The sequence below is a fragment of the Branchiostoma belcheri genome, unplaced genomic scaffold (assembly GCF_001625305.1).
Source record: "Branchiostoma belcheri isolate BF01 breed outbred unplaced genomic scaffold, Haploidv18h27 scaffold9, whole genome shotgun sequence".
In the NCBI taxonomy this organism is placed as follows: domain Eukaryota; kingdom Metazoa; phylum Chordata; class Leptocardii; order Amphioxiformes; family Branchiostomatidae; genus Branchiostoma; species Branchiostoma belcheri.
The window spans coordinates 4,524,828-4,544,884 of NW_017804575.1; the positions used below are offsets into that span (position 1 = coordinate 4,524,828).

The window sequence follows — 20,057 nt, forward strand, 5'->3', positions numbered from 1 at the left end:
AGGCCCATATTTGACCTTAAACTTCGTCTTCCTAAGACTTACCAGCATACCAAATATCATCACAATCCATAAAGGCGTTATAAAGTTATGCTAACTACAAATGTGCGGAAACACAAACACCAACACAGACAGACAGACAGACAGACACACACATACACACACACACACACACACACACACACACACACACACACACACACACACACACACACAGACAGACGTGCCAAAAACAATACCTCCATTTTTCATGGCGGTAAAAACACGGTAACTGATACTGGCGCCGACGGAAAACATATTTTCCAAGTCGCGTTGGGCTTGATTTTCTTTTAGATATTTTTCATCTCCTCCAGTAATGAATAATAGATAAGGCGATATCGTATTTTATTTTGATATAGTCTTTATTGTTCACTGATATCCACAGAAAGAGATTAACATAATATACATCATACACAAAAAGATTTTACTTTCGTCACATTTCTGTAAATATGTGATCTTTTTACGCTACATTTGTGATATTTCATTAAAGATCACATATTTAGCATATGTTATATATGTGATCTTTGATTATTTCATATGGTAAACATCTGATATCTTTATGCTATGTGATCTTTTTAAGCTTAATGTACGTAACTACGTTTCAGGGTTAAAATGACATGTTGTAGATTCTGAAAGTAGTTTTTTTTTCTTTTTTTATATATTCCGAAACATGCAATCACAAGACGTGGTGACGGCACACTCAAGTTTTTTCAACTTATATTAATGCCGCCACCAACACAGGACAGTACAATACTCATCTACACCTGAGCGAAGTGAGGAAAGTCGTGTAAAGTGCCTTTCCCAAGGGCACAAGATCGGTGGCATGTCAGGACTCGAACCCGGGGCCTCTGGTTCCGAGACGAGAACGCTGCCGCTGCGCCACACGACCCCACGTTCTCTTCGAAGGGTAAGGTTGCAAGGAAATGCATCACTGTAACTATTCTTAAATGCCCTCCCGTTTGAAAATGTTTATTTAAATTACTAAAGAGATTACTAAAACTTGGGGTTGGAGTGGTGTGGATCCGGACTAGCGGCAGAGTGTTCGACTCGGAACCAAGAGGTCCCGGGTTCGAGTCCTGACATGCCACCGATCTTGTGCCCTTGGGAAAGGCACTTTACACGACTTTCCTTATTTCGCTCAGGTGAAAATGAGTATTGTTTCGTCCCCTGTGTCCTGGTGACGGCTTTAATATAAGTTTAAAAAAACTTGAGTGTGCCGTCACTACGTCTTGTGATTACATGTTGGAATATAAAAAAATTACTAACTTGTTTTCCTTTTTACCACAGTGATTGACCCTCCATTGAAACGGCCATGTAAGCAGAGCAACCCGTGGTCTACCTCTGATAACTACTATTACAAGAGCAACCGGATGTAGCCGATGCAAAGTGAGTTAATTTTTTTTATTTACTTCAGAATTCACCTCAAAACAAGGCTCGTGAGAGCCACTTACATGTTTTGGGTTACAGTGATGACTGCGTGGTCAGATATTTGTTCACCCTTGATTTAAACCGTTGGAGGTTGTAATTAGCGGTGAAACATTCACGGGGAAGCTTGTTCCACAGTGAAGTGGTTCTGGGGAAGAAACTGATGGACTAATGAGGAAGAAAGGGTGATTTTCTGCTGTTAAGGTGGCTAAGCGTGTTCTTGCAGAGAATGTTCTGAGTGGGGGTACAAGGGAGTGAAGTTCAGCAGAGCATCTGCCGTGGAAATATCGATATAGTAACGCCAGGCTAGCAACATCGCGCCGGTGTGAAAGCGGTTGTAAGGTGGCGTGCAGGTCTCTCCCAACGAGATTTCGCGAGATAATGTAGTTATCTTTCAATTTTACAAAGCAGAAAATTTACACACTGGCCGATGTCCACAACCCCATTTAATGCAACAATTTTTTTTCAGGCAATATATTCATTTCACTATTTGGCTATTATTTGGCTATTAGTGATTAGAGATTATGTAAATATTGTCCAATGAATGCAGTGGAAAATGAAATACATTTTGTTAGCCAGTGTCCTCACTATGAGACCGAAAGAAACAGATTATTTCAGACAGTTACAACAATTTCTACATCATTTCGTCATTTAGAAGATCACCAAAAAAACTGCATTTCTACGAAGATCACAAAACTCACTAATTATGCAGAATGTGGGACTATTCATTATCCACTGCCTTCACAGAAGAAGTCGAACCCCATAATAGCTAGCGTAGTAGTAGAAGTAGAAGTTTTTTTTTAGACAGTTGTTACCTGTCTCCTGTTACTGTATTGCAATGAGTATTATACTTGACTGTAAAAGCAATTAGCCTTCGGGCATAATTTTGCGAATAAAGTTTCTATTATAAAATTTAGCAACCTTCTAACAATCAATGTTATTTAAAAAAGACAATGGTACGTCAGATTTGCCAGTATGCAAAAATAAACTAATCCGCGCCCCATGTAAAGAACCAATCGAAATCAATCCGTGAATGCCTTTTGTGAAGTGATTCCTGACTTTGGGGATTTCGGTATCGGACAATATTGTCGACAAAGCGGCTTCTTTTACGAGAAATCAATGGACACGGTAATTGTGGGGCGACCCGTGGTTAAGCTGAAAGCCGCCGTGGGGATCCCATCACTTGAGCCGAGAGCAATTACCGTGCGTGTGTATGGAGACGGATCAGTACAGAAGGGTACTTTTGAGCTCGTGCATGGACTCACTGGCAAAGGTATGGTGAGAGTATTTTCGATCGTGATTTTCAGTGGAAGAAAAATAAAATTTTTGCTGACACCTCAGTAGCGGAGCCATGGGGACGCCGATGTATCGAAAATGAAGGAGGGCAAGAGAGTGCTTCAATGGTTTACTGGCCTCTCCTGCTTGAAGCATTTTTTTATCGAGTCTTGTACAATCTGTTGACGACACCTTAGTGGCGAAGCCTGAGGTATATGGCTTGGTTTCAAGAAAGAATATTAAGAAAGAGGACGGTCAATGATAGAGGCTTTCAGACCAGACAGGCAGATGCGGCTGAAGACATGTCACGATTGACCTTAAGTACTGTCATCCGTAACTGTCTTGAAGACGACGGGAGGAAAATTATATTATGATTTCAACAATGTCCTTCAGTCGTTTTGACAATCTTAATCACCAGTATATGTACATGTACAAGGCCACGTCCTATTCTCTTTTATTCTAAGATGATGCTGAACACAACGTATTTCATACAGTAGGCTTTTCTGGCTGTTATGGAAAACGAGGTATCTGTATCTGTATAGCCGGTATAACCGCCTTTCGGCGTAACACACCAGCTTCGCAGGCACGCGGCGCGGCGGCAGCTGGCTATATTACACCGATCGACTTGTTACACCTAACCCTTGAACTTCTAGCTCTAGACTTTGTTTAAAGCTATCTAATGACAATGCCCCTACTGTACTTGGTGACAGCGAGTTACACTCTGCAATAGTTCTAGGAAAGAGGTACTGCCTTACCAACCAGAAATACGCATGGAATCGCTGTGTAAATGTCAATGCTTATTTTTAACATGTCGCTTTGTCGTATAGCACATATTGCACATATCCATTTTCACACCACGCATTATGAAAGCTAAGGTGTAACTTTAGAGGGATTGCATGCATGATTGTAGATAAAAAAGAACAATTAGAGCTTAATAAGAACTATCATACTTATAGGAGTGTCAACATCCTTATTCTAAACAACGATATCATGATAAAAAAACCCTCACGATCACGGTATTCTAGTGCAATGCAGTGGTAGGTAGCTCTTGAGCTCTAGCTCTTAACCCTATCTAGACCGGGCTTTTTTGAGCAAGATTTGACCGGGGGGGGGGCTCTTTCGGCCCCCCCCTCAGAACTCGCTAACGGTATGTCGTATGGCTACCAAATTTTCAGAGGATGGTGTACTAGTTAAAATATATCATATCTACAATTTTTTTGTCATTATGACGTAATATGACGTCATTATGACGTCATTAATGTGATTTTATTGGCCAAAACCGTCTAGATAGGCTATTCCCTGAAAACTAAATGGTATACAACATAACTTTACCAAAAGTGTTTATGACAGAATATTAGAGTGTACTAAGTCTTATGTTGCCCATAGCAACACCGGTGACGTCATAAAATGACGTCATACATATTTAAGATATCCGCCATCTTGGATCATCAATGTTGAATTTTCAAAAATAGTTTTTTTTCGTGATAAAGCCTAAAATACATTGTAAACATACCAAAGACCTTCTTTTTTGGAAAAAGAAGTGGAAGTATTGATGAAATTTTAAGGAAAATAACTTGTACCTGTTCTAATGATATGGTCCGCCATCTTGGATTTTGGCCAATGACGTCATCAAATTAGCATAAATTATGCATATTTAATGATAAAATTTACATAAATTCATATGGGATGTTATTAATATTAGAAACCATGAGTAACTTGACATAAAACCCATAAAATTCTATTGTTGAAATAAAAATTACTAAATTTAGCAAAAAATGCCTGTCAGAAACCCGTTGCCATGGCAACACAAAAAATTACTATCTTATTCCAATGATAGAAAATTGTTGCCAACAATATTTTAGGAAAAGTCACCAAGTTTGGTCGTTCTAGCCCTAGCCATTCAGACGCTATGTGACATCAAAGTTGGCGCGGGCACTTTTAGCCCCCCCCGGTCTAGATAGGGTTAAAAGGTAATATCAGTTTTGGCCCTCTAGCAACTTTCGCTGGGATTGCAGGGTCGTTTTACTTGCATGATAGGGATGAATGGATTCTTTGTGTGATTTTGGAGATAGTATTTTTGGTGCCTGCACCCACGCAGGTGATGCAGGTTACCTCATATGTAACAAATTTGCAAATAGCAAATTTGATGTGTTGTGTTTTAAAGCCTTCCCAATTCAGCCAAATATGGCTGCTTACGTACAGGCTTTTGTATGTACTTTTTGTAAGACACAAATAAACCAGTCTCTCTCTCTCTCTCTCTCTGTCTCTCTGTCTCTCTCTGTCTCTCTGTCTCTCTCTCTCTCTGTCTCTGTCTCTCTGTCTGTCTCTCTCTCTGTCTCTCTCTCTCTCTGTCTCTCTGTCTGTCTCTCTCTCTGTCTCTCTCTCTCTCTCTGTCTCTCTGTCTGTCTCTCTCTCTCTCTCTCTGTCTCTCTGTCTCTCTGTCTCTCTGTCTCTCTCACAACACCTGGTGGTCTGTTTGGACGGGATTCTGGTCACGCCTGCCCCAGAAAACACCTGACCCGAAACGGCGTTCCGTACGCCCTGCCGGCTGAACGGTCGATACACATCACGTTATAAATGTATGATATCGGAATCACCCGGACCGGATCGATACCAGCTCTTGTGTTTGGAATAGGCCCCGTCCTTTGGCGGCAAATTTGATGGGTTTTTCGGCACACCGAATTAGCATCGATTGTTTGTGTGAGAAAACGTAATAGAATCAATCCGGCTATCTCCCAACGTCCGGTTTGCATGGATCTTCGTGAACGTTTCCAAGAAATGTTACGACTCCTGGGGCCATTTCTGCTTTCAGGTCGCTTACCCTTTATGGATTGTGGCGGAACTAATATAATGTTATATATCAAACAAGCTTGGTAAAAACCCAAGCGTTGACCCATTTCCGAATCGACTTTGTCTGCTGCCTACGTCAGAATCAGTTTTGAATCCCTCAAGCGAAAGTTGATCTTTGCTATTTCATTTCTATTTTTGCTATCATATAGCAATACTTTATTACTATTTCAGCTTAGTTCATTTTCTTACCTTTATACATATTCGTACCTTACCTACTACTATTTTTCCATGATGAAAAATGTAGAAAACATATTCCTTATTTACTTCTAGCATCTATCAAAGTGACACTTTTTGACCCCCCTCACCGCCCTCAAACAAAAGAGAGAGAAATCCATGTACCCCATGGTGAGCCTTTCCTAACAACACATTAATTGCTTTACATCAGGGCCGCAAACGTGCTGGGCCGGATGATGGCCTCATTAGTCTTTTACCCCTGCGCCTTTGGGGCCTTCTTTCTGGGCCTTTCTCTTCCCATGGCGCAGACGACGTTCTGACGTGAAGCATATGTAGTGAAGTTGGCCATATCTACACGTCATGCAAACCGCTTCAAGTGAATAGGCGTAGTCAGTTATAAAAATATTAAAAGGCCAATGGCTCTCCCCCTGTCCCTGATGATGGCCTCATTAGTCTTTTAACCCTGCGCCTTTGGGGCCTTCTTTCTGGGCCTTTCTCTTCCCATGGCACAGACGACGTTCTGACGTGAAGCATACGTAGTGAAGTGGGCCATATCTACGGGAAACACGTCATGTAAACCGCTTCAAGTGAATAGACGTAGTCAGTTATACAGATTTAAAAGGCCAATGGCTCTCCCCCTGTCCCTGTATTTGATTGCATGTGGGAGTTGGTAAACTTGCATAGGCATATATTCTTCGATGAGTAAAGAATAAACCTAAACCTAAAAGGAAGACGATCTTGCTTCTTTACCAAATGAAAGATTCCAAACATACCGCATTGTATATATATGTTGATTGTAGCCATGTTTTAGAAGATTTGAAGCTAGCTGCAGTATATAGTAGTACAATAAAATACATGTTCATGGAGATGATCGATTCGGCCAATAACAGGGCGGTATTTGGTCACGTGATCATCAACGGGCGTGTCCGCCATTTTGTTGGCAAAACTTCTGTTGCAAACTCCTATTCCTTTAAAAATTGTTGTCCCTCTGCTAGCCACTGATTGTAATGCTAGGTTTTTCATCTTCCTTTTCTTCTGAAAAAGATGTCATTATTTGTGGTAAACAATTATACAGTTGTTGTAAAGTTCAAGCTTTGTTCCATGGATCCAACGCAAGAAGTAAACTCACCAATTATACAGTTGTTTTTCTATAATCCGTCATGTAATGCCGTTATCGCTACGTTACACACATGCGCCGCCAGCGTGACATTGCTATGTCTTTCTTTAGGCTTGTAAGGCCATGTTGATTTGATTATATGGATGACATCCGCGCGCGCATGAATTTTCGGCCGTTTCCAAAAAAAAAAGTTTTCAACCATACTGTAAATCGTACAAGACAGTTGCAAAATGAGCAAAAATATACCATAAGTTTTAAAAAAAATTAATAAAAACTATACCAATGTCGTAGAATGCCAAAATCAAACGAAAAAAAGACGAAATTGTAAAGAAATGAACTTGAAGACTAGATTATTCGCCAAACCATATTCTGTGCCATTTGCTCAACCCTCATGACCACGTAGATTTCATAATGAAATGAACTTTTTTTTGCAAAACTTTTTTTTTATTCGCACGCGCGCATCAGTTTTGGGGCTCCCAGAGGATGTCATCCATATAATCAAATCAACATGGCCTAATTTGTAATACCTCCTCTGTGGAGGCTATATACATGGTTTTAGCCCGCCTGAGGGGGTAATTTACAGTCCAAATTACCTTTTGGCAGAATACAATACGTCGTATATCGATTGTTTTTACGGCCTTTTGGTGATCGTTATATCACCTCGTGACGATAGAAATATCATTAATATTATATTTCGTTGCAACGATATTCAATTCAACGACTACCTATTACACACCTTAATTATAACTACCCAAATGCTACCCAAAAATGATGAAATATTATAAAATCCGTACGCAAATATGGCATAATCAGTGAATTATATGGACTAATAGAAATTTGAACATCTTTTAATTCTCCCAGGAGGCATGACAAATACCTAAAATCTTGCCAATAAAACACAAGAAACTACTATTTTTCCGAATAATTTCATGTTGGTAGATATAATATGATAATCATAATAATGATAATAATAATAATTGTTTATTGATTGATCGATGAGTACAATCTCTAGCATGTGGCAGCCTAACTAAAAAAAAGTAGCACTGAATTGTATGCTAGTGTTGAAAAAAATAGACAACTAAACAAGTGAGTATTTCAGTTAACATATAGGCAACTAAACTAGATAGCTGCTCTAAGGAAGATGCCTGTCAGGCATCGAAACGTAAGCAGCTGAGAAATACTAATGGTTGTGTGAAATAAAACCCCAATATTCTAAGAACTGCTGAATATTGATTGAAATGCAAATAGGTGTACCTACATGGTGTTCGATGAGGACCTGCCTACAGTAAGTGAAAATTTTAGGTTGTTGATGTGATTGGTCAGTGTCCTTCATGTTAGGCCATCATCACACCGATTTAATTTTATGGATGACATCCTCTGAAGACCCTCAAACTAGTGCGCGCGGGCGAATAAAAAAAATTCCGGCCAAAAATAAAAATGCTACTAAACCACAGGAATACAAAGCTGGTATTGTGAATTTGTGACAGTACTTAGCAACGTATACGACATGCTGGCTTTTTGCGGCATTTATGAATCGGTACTGTACTTATGTACTGAATTTTTGAGTCGCAGAGCTTCGACTTCTATAGCCTGGGTGCTCGGCTCCGTTTTGTCGCTGACTACCATGGACTACCCAGGCCTAGAGCCAGGCCAGAGCCTCGGTGGACGTAATCTTTTCTTTTTGAGAACGGGCGAAAATCAATGCGCGCGCGGATGTCATCCATAAAATTAAGGCAGTATGGCCTTTAATAGGTGAAGTATTCACTTCAATTTTCCTCTTGTCACCGACAGAAGCATTAAGTAAATGTAATAATGTTTTAATGTAAAACAGCATATTCTTTGGAAAAATACCTGGACTTAATCGATTTTAACATTCGCTCTGCAATAAGTAAATTACGAATTAGTGCACACCCTCTCGAAATTGAGAGAGGGCGATATAAGAAGCTCCAAGTGTATGAACGAATTTGCAAACATTTTATCTCAAATTGTACCCTCTATAGCAATGAACGAAATGAACTCTTTGACGTAGCCTCCAAATTCTACCCAAACTTTCACACATATACAAATGAAAAGAAAACTACTCTCCTCTTAACATCCGAAAACCCACAAATCACAGAAAAAGTGGGATCCTTTGTCTTCCTCTGTCTTCAAAAAAGAAGTCAAACCCAGTAGCTTTTACTAGTAGTTTTTACTAGTAGTTTCTTAGTACTAAGTAGTTAGTAGCTCCATGTGTACTTATTATCTGTCTTTATACCAAATGTTTCTTCTGTTAAAGCAATTAGCCTCGGGCATGAATTTGCAATAAAACTCGATAAGATTAAGGTGGGATAAAATAACCCATCCTGAGGACTTTTGGGGTGTTCTAAAAGTTTGGACTTTGAATTTTTGTCACACCGATAAATTATGCAAATTTTCATGAAGTCACGATGACGTCATCAATAGATCTGAGGCCACGCCCATTTTTAGAAAAAAATGAATTTTCAAGCTAGTGCTTAAGTAAAAAAAAAACTAATATTTCTCAGAAATGTACATAATAGTCATAGTAAAAACTTGACGTTTGGATTTTTTCATTTTCCTATTATATAAAGGAAACCGGTGCAATAGCTCAATTGGTACAGTGCTCGCTTTGTAACCGGGAGGTCGTGAGTTCAAACCCCAGCCGGGTCATACCAAAGACTTTAAAAATGGTACACACTTCTTTCTCTGCTTAGCACTCAGCACATATGTGAAAGAGTGTGGGAAGGTCAAACACACAGCACTACCAGCGGACTAGCCCCCTGATGTAGTCGGAAATGGACATGGGCACCAAAACCCTATGCTCTGTATAGAGCACGGGTAGACCTTAATATAAAGGACGGTTTTTGATGAATTTTTTTTTCGAGAATGTTGAGTGTACCCCATGCCGCTATTGAAAAGACAGTTACAGTCGCCAGGGACCTTCACCGGCAAGACGAACACTTGCGCATATATATTACGTTATATTACGTTAGTCCGCTTTTTCCAGGAACTCGACCCAATTATTTTCCAGGAACTCGACCCAGATAAAAGGAATTGAGGTGACTGAGCCTAACTTTCATGGTTAGGTCACAGCAAGTAATTTTTATGGATTACATCAGCGCGCGCATTAATTTTCGCCTAATTAAAAAAAAAAACAAGAAATTTCATTGCCCTCTGAAAGTGGTCAACATGCCGAAAATGGACAAAGATGTCTGTTGCCATGCCGGAACGTGGATCGCAGATAAATATGAAGAGAGAGAGAGAGAGAGACAAAACAAGGCTCTGATTTATTCCTTTGTTACCGTGGCCGACAAGTACAAAATTTTACACCGCAACTTTTGGTGTTTTACACCGCAACTTTTGGTGTTTTACACTGCAACTTTGGGTGTTTTACACTGCAACTTTTGCTGTGTTTTATACTGCAACTTTTGCTGTGTGGAAAACTTACACCCCTCCCCTTTTATAATGGACGGTCCCCCTGTCAGGTCAAAGGTGACAAAGATGGCGGCGGCAAGTCACAAGCTGACGTCTAGGGACATTAAAATGAAGAAAAGCGATGTCCATACCCAATAATAATGAACTAACCTGCAGAAAATTTATGTCATTGCTGTTGATGTCTGGAGCTGGATATCTGACGTCCTTGATACATTTGTTGTGACGCATGGCAGCAAAAAGCAACATAATTTGTAATCACTGGACCTGGTCGAAACATTTTAAAATTTATCCCGGTCTATAGGCCAAAGCTAGAAAACCTTTAGAAAAAACTAACGTCACAACGTAGCCAAGCTTTTCCTCTAAAAAACTTATGCACGAAAAGGATAACTCAGTCGACGTAGTTTGCATGCCATCGTTGTCACCTTTGACCTGACAGGGGGACCGTCCATTATAAAAGGGGAGGGGTGTAAGTTTTCCACACAGCAAAAGTTGCAGTGTAAAACACAGCAAAAGTTGCAGTGTAAAACACAGCAAAAGTTGCAGTGTAAAACACCAAAAGTTGCAGTGTAAAACACAGGAAAAGTTGCAGTGTAAAACACAGCAAAAGTTGCAGTGTAAAACACCCAAAGTTGCAGTGTAAAACACCAAAAGTTGCGGTGTAAAATTTTGTTCTTGTCGGCCACGGTACTTTGTCTTTTACTTTGATGTAGTGATGTATTTCATTCCTTTTATATATGATGTTTCCACTGAATCAAAACCATTGGTACAATGATTGAGAACGATTATTTTTGTTTTAGAGACAAATGGATGTGGCAGTAAACTTATCACAATACAGGTATCATTTCTTGGTTATAATGGTGTCAAATTTGAAAATGTAGGAATCTTGTTTTTTGCCCGCCTTGTTTTTTTCGCCCTATCGCATTAGCTTTGGAGTCTGTGGATGATGTCATCCATAAAATTTACTTGCTGTGGCCTTATGGAGCCATATCTATCTGTAATTTCAAACACAGAAGAAACGGGACTTATTGTATATAGTACCAATTATTGACTGGACCAAACCCTGCTTCTATAATTACGTCACCTAATGCAGGCTACTCATACGCATACACGTGACTCATTGAGCAGTGTATTAAATGCTGTAGGTAGCTTGTGGCGTCCTCCGTCTGTTTGGTGTCTTTGGTCACATAAACGTGAAAAACAATACAGCAATAATTGACCTATCTACAATACCACACTTTTGGGTATGACAAGAGCTGTAACCGTCTTGTTGATGTGTCAAGAAATTTTATTAGTTTTTAGAATTTTTCTTTATTCATTCACATAGAAAAAGGTACAAGACATGGTGGTGCCGCACTCAAGTGGAAAACACTTATGTTGACGGCACCACTAAATAAATACATATAATAAAGAAAAAACAAAAACAAACGCAGCTTTAAGACAGGCAAAACAGTAAATACAAGAAATTCAAAAGCGCAAGTCCGGTTCCCTACCCAATGATAAATGATGGCAAAGAGAGGACACAATACATAGATAACACAGGGGGAAATTGAAATCTTTTAAAAACGTTCTGAAGAGGTGATAAAGTTTTGGGTAAGTGATAATATATTGGAGTTAACAACTGATGAGAATACAGGACTGCTACGGAGTAAAAGGTCAGTTTTTGCGTTGTCAGAAAGAGTTGTAAAATCTAGGGTGTGTCCTAAGATCCTGGATAGTTTGCACAGTAGAGTAGAGCGTTGGGAGTTGTACATGGGGCAGTTTTTAGAATGTTCTTAGGGTATAAGGGGACGTCGTCACTTGTGTATAGTAGGGCACTTTGGAGTACATATTAACAGCTGAAGCAGTACTGGTGTAATTGTCAATTTCATGTGCCGTTTGACCAAGTTTAGATCCATACATTTACAATTGACGATATGCACAAAAATTTGATTTGTGACCCAAGTTGTATAGTTCGACAGCGCCTCTCAGCGTGGGATACAATAATTGCAGCCATTGTTCGTAGTTTTCAAAACATCGACCGACAAAACGTTAGCAGCAACGCGCGCACACACACAGATGTACACTCATACATACATACAATCAAACAAACAAAGAAACACATACAAGTTTAAAGTTAAAACGTTTGTTCTAACACAAAAATTCTCTCACCTAGAGCTTTCGACCAGTCACTCTGGTCTTCCTCAGTAGACTGACCCAGTGAAGCTTGTCACGTGGCTTCTTTGAAGTGTGACGTCAACACTGGGTCAAAGGTATCTGGTAGACGATGTCGACCCCCGTCGCGGTTCAATGGGTCAGTCTACTGAGGAAGACCAGAGTGACTGGTCGAAAGCTCTAGGTGAGAGAATTTTTTGTGTTGGAACAAAAGTTTTAACTTTAGACATGTAACTACCAACACAGATGAACTTTCGTGATAGAAACACATACAAATACACACATACCCTGCGCATATACACTGTCCTTGTCACAACTATGAGAGTTACACCGTATAAGCTAGAACTGGATTAAGCGACCTTAATTATTTTTAGATATCTGGTCATCGACCTTAAGTCAGAATCCTTCGACAGAATCGGAACAATCTGCCATCCTGACGGTTGATTGGTCGCCAGCAGATTTCATTAGTAACAGATTTGCCGTACCCTGTCACCATCTAATTTTTATTAAGGTCGCAGCTGACAATAGTGTTCAACCTTCGGTCCCCGTGATTGGGCGTAGGTCATACATGTATGGATGATGATGTAGTGATGTTGTACCAGACTATGACGATATGGACGTCAGTCAGTACGTAAGGCCACAGCAAGTAAATTTTATGGATGACATCCTCCACAGACTCAAAATCTAATGCGAGCGGGCGAAAAAAAAACAAGGCGGGCCAAAAAAAACAAGGTTCCTACATTTTGAAAATTTTGACTCAATCATTGTACAGATGGTTTGATTCAGTGGGAACATCACATATACACAACCAGCATCACATATCACTGCATCAAAGTAAGAAACAAAACATGAAATCAGAGCCTTTTTTTGTCTCCTCTCTTCATAGTTATCTGCCATTCACCTTCCGGCATGGCAACAGACATCTTTGCCCATTATCGGGATGTTGACCACTGTCAGAAGGCAACAAAATTTCTTGTTTTTTTTTCCAAAATCAGGCGAAAATTAATGCGCGCGCTGATGTCATCCATAAAAATTACTTGCTGTGGCCTAATGGGAAGGCAATCTCCGTCCAGTGTTATTATAGCTAAGGCCACAGCAAGTAATTTTTATGGATGGCATCAGCGCGCGCATTAATTTTCGCCTGATTTTGGAAAAAAACAAGAAATTTCGTAGCCCTGTGACAGTGGTCAACATGCCGAAAATGGGCGAAGATGTCTGTTGCCGTAATTGTGGCTGTGTATATATGTGATGTTTCCACTGAATCAAAATCATTTGTACTATGATTGAAAACATTTAGTTTGCAAAGTTGTTTTTAGTGAGAAATTGATGTTGTAATAGTTGGCAGTTAAGTTAGTAATAGCACAATACATGTATCATTTCTTGTTAAACAAGGTTTATCATGTCAACATTTTGAATGTAGGGATCTTGTTTTTTGGGCCCGTCTTTTGTTTTTTTTCGCCCTATCGCATTAGATTTGGAGTCTGCGAAGGATGCCATCCATAAAACTTACTTGCTGTGGCCTAACCGAAGGGCATTTTCCCAATCACTGTAACAAGAAGTACATTTAGCCGACATGTACAGTACGTACGTACTTTGCACAAGGGGGAATTCGCCTACTCTTCCCGACTATTTCTGCATGAATAACGAAGAACAGCTTACATTCCGTGATAAAGACTACAGCCATTTCTAATAGCTTTACTAATTGGTTGAGCGACAACAGCCGGGGATGGCGCTCTCGAGGTCCAGACCCAGACGCAGGGTCCCTGACCACTGGACCTCCTACGCAGGTTGGTTGAATGTTTGTTGTCGAATGTCGAAGATAACAGAAGGAGCATCGTCTGGTCATTAGTCTGGTACGGTGGACCTATTACCAAAAATGGCGACGGTATTTTTTTTTCAACTTATTCGTGTAAAGTGCCTTTCCCACGGGCACAAGATCGGTGGCATGGCAGGATTCGAACTTGGGACCTCTTGGTCCGAGCCGAACGCTCTGTCGTTGCGCCACACGACCCCACCTGTCGGTTGCCGATCATGGTGAGAACAACGCAGGTCCCTCCTCAAATACAGTTTGGGAATGCCTTGCAATGGTCGCATTGGCGTGGTAAATGTCGATGTCATTTCTTTACTGTAGTGGTTACTCTGCTTTCAGAAACTAGAGCGTGCCATTTCAGTCCTTGACTAACCCCACACATTCCTAATTTTTGTTTATGTTTCCTTGTTTACTACTTTTCATTACTACTTTTCATTATTGTATCGTATTGTATTTTATTGTTTTGTTTTGTTTCATTTACCCGTTACCTAAATTATTTCTTATTTAGCCGATTTATTTGAATTGTTAATCATGTTATGAAGGGAGGCCTCCTCATAAGCATTTTATGCTTCCGGCCTCCCTGCACTGTTACATTTAATTTATATTTTCTTGTATTTGTATTGTTTTACATTTTGTTTTAAAGTGCGACATAAACTGAAACTGAAGTCCTGTTGACTTCTGTATAGTACCTTACCTCAATGAATCGAAGAATGGTTGCCACTATCTTGGACCTTCTGGGCTCGGGTCGAACTCCAGTCTCCAGAACATGGCTTCCACTGACTCCGGCTGTCTAGGTCTCTGTTGACCCTTTTAACCTTGTCTGCCCAGAACATGTGTGCCACCATTTCTGACCCACCATGCACGTAGACATTGACTCCTGTTGACTTTAATCTGTTTCCCCAGAACATTATTTTATGATACCTGACGTCCGAAGCTAGCGTTGTCTCATTGTCTCATCAAACTACATATGGCCGCCACCATCCCTTATGAGCATGTCTCTTTACGCCTTTTTTGGCGACGTCTCAGGGAGGAGCCTAATGGTACAGTATTGTGCGCAGTTTGCAAGAATTCTAGGAATGGTACAGGCATTTTGTCCACAGGCATGCAGAATTTCCACAGGCATTTCTCTGACCCACATCTATGCCCACATTCTTGGAAACCCTTGAGAAAACCTGTCTACTCCAGATGCCCCCCTACTTTCTGTGACCCCGGGGCTCGTTCACTATACACTCAGGGGAGGAGTGCACTGTATCTGTCTAGACTTAACAGGTACCAAGTCTTCCTCAAAATCATGGCAGTGCCATGCAAACAATAACCCTAACAGCAACCACCGTCGCCATGGCAATGAATTTTTTCATTGCCAGTCTTGTTGTTTTTGTCTTGAACATGGCTTTATGATACCTGACATACGAAGATAACAATGCCCTTGACTTGACCTTGTCTGGAGCTCGCAGACACCGCCATGTCTGACTCACAGGTCATGTTATTGTTGACCTTGACTCCTGTTGACCTTATCTACGGTGTACATGGTTTTATGATACCTCACATCCGAAGATACCAAAGGCCTTGTCTCGCTAGACACCGTCATCCCAGACTTACATGCCTCCTGTTAGGCCACACCAATTTAATTTTATGGATGACATCCTCTGAAGACCCCCAAACTAGTGCGCGCGGGCGAATAAAAAAAATTCCGGCCAGAAATAAAAATGCTATTAAACCAAAGGAATACAAAGCTGGTATTGTGAATTCGCGGCAGTACTTAGCGACGTATACGGCAAGCCGGCACATGCTGGCTTTTTGCGGAATTTATGAACCAGCACTGTACGTATGTACTGAGTTCTTGAGTCGTGGAGCTTCGAATTCGATAGCCTGGGTGCTCGGCTCCGTATTGTCGCTAACTACTATGGACTACCCAGGCCTAGAGCCAGGCAACAGGACGTAATCTTTTTTTTTTTTGAGGGCGACAGGCGAAAATCAATGCGTGCGCGGATACCATCCATAAAATTCCATACCATTCATAAAGTCGGTGTGGCCTTTACTCCATGAAGGAGGTCAGTGACCGAGTATTGGAACGAGTCGTTGAAATGTACGTTCACAGCTGTAGCCCGAACGATCCCTTTGCTGCATTGGTATGTAGTTTGGAAAGTCGTCTGCTAGTATGCTCGAGATGATCATGATTCAGGTTTTTTGGATACCGTAGCAGTTTTCATAGCAGGTCACACAACATTTCAAAGAGCACCCCCATTTTGATGGACTCGTGAAACAGGTCATTTATTTCGTCAGCTTTTGTGGGTGTGCGGTAATTCCAAGCAGATATTGGGTGACATTTGCCAGCCGTTTCGTTCACGGTAGTGGCATCATGGTGGCCGTCCGGACAGCTTTCAGAACATTTCAGAAGACACACATATTTTGATGGAATTTTGGAACAGGTCATTAATTTCGTCAGCCTTTGTGGGTGTTCGGTAATGAGGGTTTTTAAGCAGATATTGGGTGACATGTGATATGCCAGCCGTTCCGTTCACAGTACATAGTGGCGTCATGGCGGACGGCCGGACAGCTGTCAGTGTTTAATTATGTTAACCTTCGCAGAAGGAAAACATACTGTTTTGCTCTGCTTCTTCTTCCTCCTCTTCTTATCCAAACAAATAAGGTCAATGGCCTGAAGCAGACGTCTGTCACCATGGTAACTGGGTTACATAATGTTGCAATTTTATAGCAGGAGTGATTTAGACTCCTCTCACCATATATCTGTGCATGTGTTTGAGTAAGAATTAACAGAGCAGACAATATGCTAAGGTATGCATTATGCATTTGCATGGCAAATGTTACCTTTCTAGTTAATTAAGAACGAATGTATAGTAGACAAACTATGTAATTATGTTTCCAAATGTTTCAAAAAGAGAGAAGAAAGGGCAACTAGCAGTAGATGATAGGTACTTTTAGGTAGTATAAAGTATTGTTGTGATGTATAGATTCTTATCACTTTGCATTAGAATATAGCGTTTCAGTATGAAATACTCATGTTTTTGCATACTGCATACCCTCTTGTGCATTTAGCACATCTGGGCAATAAAGATTCAAAGAAGATTAAAGGTACCCATTCCGGCAATATAATTTCAGTGAGGAAATATTTTTTTGTTGTCATTTTCGTTGCTGACCTTGACTCCCGCTGACCTTGACCCCCCCCCCCCCACAGAACATGGCGGCCACCATCCCAGATGAAGTGTTGCAGGAGGAGGACGCTGACCGGATCCCGCTGCGGGTGGTTCACCACGAGTCGGACCTGTCGGAGGCGGAGAAGCGCTTCCTGGTGTCCGTGGAGCGGGGAGACTACGCCACGGTGCGCAAAATCCTGGAGGACTACGGGCCAGGTGAGTGGGCAACTCTTCCTAGACGCGATGTTTTCAAGAGATTCTTTATTGACACAACAAAAAAGTACAGGGACTTTTGTATGGTCTTCTACAACTTAACTAAAGATATACCAAAGCTAAATGCATGTGTGGATAACGTCATCTTACGTACAGAGTATATGTATGATGTTACAATTAAGGTTAACTATTCTCTAACGTGTGTTCTCTAAGATCGAAACATTCTTCAATGTATTTTCCTATTTGAACACTGTATTGGTTATCTCCCCTGAGAATGTAATTGAATTTATCTATAGGATCTAACGTATTGAAATCAATTGAACAAACGGAAAGAAAGGTGAACAGCAATAAGCGCTTATCATTGTATAGTGTACCCTCCATTATAAAATGGTGCTCATTTTCAATCATGTTTGGACAAAATGGACAGAACCTTTGGTCATTTGGTATTTTCTTGTTTCGACCCATTTCTATGTTATATTTTTATGACAACTAATTCTTAAAAGTATATATGGATATCAACTTTATGGTCTCACTTTGCATTTGCTTTGCAGGAAGTGTGCAGATGCAAAAATCTTAGAATATTACTTTTCTTCAATTCACCATATAACCTTCCTGTCTAAAATGAAATACCTACAATCCAGAAATCGGGACCATATAACATATACAAAACAAGATATACAAAAGGACTGTACATCAGATGCAATAGGAGAACTAAAATCCAACAATTTATCAAACGTAGCAATCCATTCATCCTTGCACACTTCAGGTACGCTTGAAATAAAAGCATAGAAAACTTGTTTGTTTGTTTATTTCGATCCCATTAGTGCTTAAAAGCACTATTCTTCCTGGGGTCAATAAAATGAAACATAAATAACAAAACTTGTACATAATGATGATTACAAAATGATAAAGTAAGTTCAAAATCAATAGGAGAGGTCAGAGGTCGACCCAAAAAAGCACAAAATAATCTGAGCATAATCCAGCGTTGTGCGTAAACAACAAAGGTGTCCACAAAATTAACAAAGGTATAAATAACTTAAATAACTGAATAGAACATAATGTCCAACTGATCACAATTCCAAAGATAAATATAACAAAAACTAAGAGAAAAAAAGAACACCATGCTCCCAAAACCAAAACCTTACCTAACGTATGGTACGTATGGCGATTCAGTTGTTACTTGTACTTTCTTCAACAGAGATGGACATCAACTGTACGGACCCTCTGAGCAGGACAGCTCTGCTCATCGCCATAGAAAACGAGAACCTGGAGCTGGTGGAGCTACTGGTCTCCTACAACGTCAGGGTGAGTACAACACTCCATACAGGTGTTTTTACCTCCCCGGGAGGAGACATCCTTCCGCGGAAGGGTTTTGTGAGAGATTTAGATTTTTATGTTCGCAGCTGTTTCTCGCGTTTGGGTGGACGGATTCTTTTGAGACTCGGTATATGTTTTGCTATTAGGCTGTAGATAATGCACGTTCTTTTGTTTTTATTGTATATGTGTTTTTGTTTAAAACCTTAGTCCTGTGGCGCACAATTGTTGTTGTAAGCAACATATGAAAATATACAATAAAAAGCCCGGAGATACGTCGATGAAGGTTAGACATCCAGGTAATACGATACACCAAAAAGCAGTTACTCAAGCAACAGGATATGATTTTGGAAACGGTCAGACGTTTCAGCTAGTATCCACTAGCTTTCGTCAGTGACTGAGAGACCAGAGGGTAAATGCAGGTTTATAAGCACAAACTATTGATTGATATACCGAAGAGAGATCCACCCGTAGCCCCCCTTCCCTGTTGAGGGTGGGGTTGTACATTCTTTCATATATTGCCACTTTAATATATATATATTGCCTGTTCTGTATAACAGGAGCCTTCTGACTAATTTGCATTATCTTGTCTTGACTTTTGTTCCTTTTTCGACTTTCAAAAATTTGTCTTCACTTTATCTGCATACCAATTATTAGGTTGTGCTTATAAACCTGCATTTCCCCTCTGGTCTCTCAGTCACTAGTGACGAAAGCTAGTGGATATACTAGCTGAAACGTTTGACGTTTTCAGAATCATATCTAGTTGCTTGAGTAACTGCTTTTTGGCGTATTTTACATATCTCTGTGTTGATACGGGCCACGAGCCTGAGATTAATAAACAAACATCGTTTACTTAGTACTAACTTACTTACTTACTTACTTAGTTCGAGCTCCCGCGCGAACCAATCTGGAAAGTCTCCTCCATAGCACTTGATCCTCCATGGCCCTTCGCAATTTGTTTGTATCATGCAGGTCATTGTCGCATCGCATATTGTCCAAGTGACTCTAGGTCTCACCCTACAGCTTTATGTTAGATACATTATTATATATACATATATTTATATGTAACCCCATTATTAATATGTAACCCACGTATTACAGAAAA

The 20,057-nt window shown here is 40.3% G+C and overlaps 1 protein-coding gene across 1 annotated transcript in view; it reads left to right on the forward strand.

The window, feature by feature from the left end:
* The first annotated feature begins 1,320 nt into the window (after nt 1-1,320).
* LOC109487755 (short transient receptor potential channel 4-like) overlaps nt 1,321-20,057 on the forward strand; it is a 56,889-nt gene continuing 38,152 nt past the window's right edge. Inside the window, exons 1-3 of the mRNA XM_019791822.1 lie at nt 1,321-1,422; nt 17,467-17,641; nt 18,837-18,943. Of these exons, the coding sequence (XP_019647381.1) occupies nt 17,470-17,641; nt 18,837-18,943 (279 nt within the window). The 5' untranslated portion in view covers nt 1,321-1,422; nt 17,467-17,469. The remainder of the gene's footprint in view (nt 1,423-17,466; nt 17,642-18,836; nt 18,944-20,057) is intronic.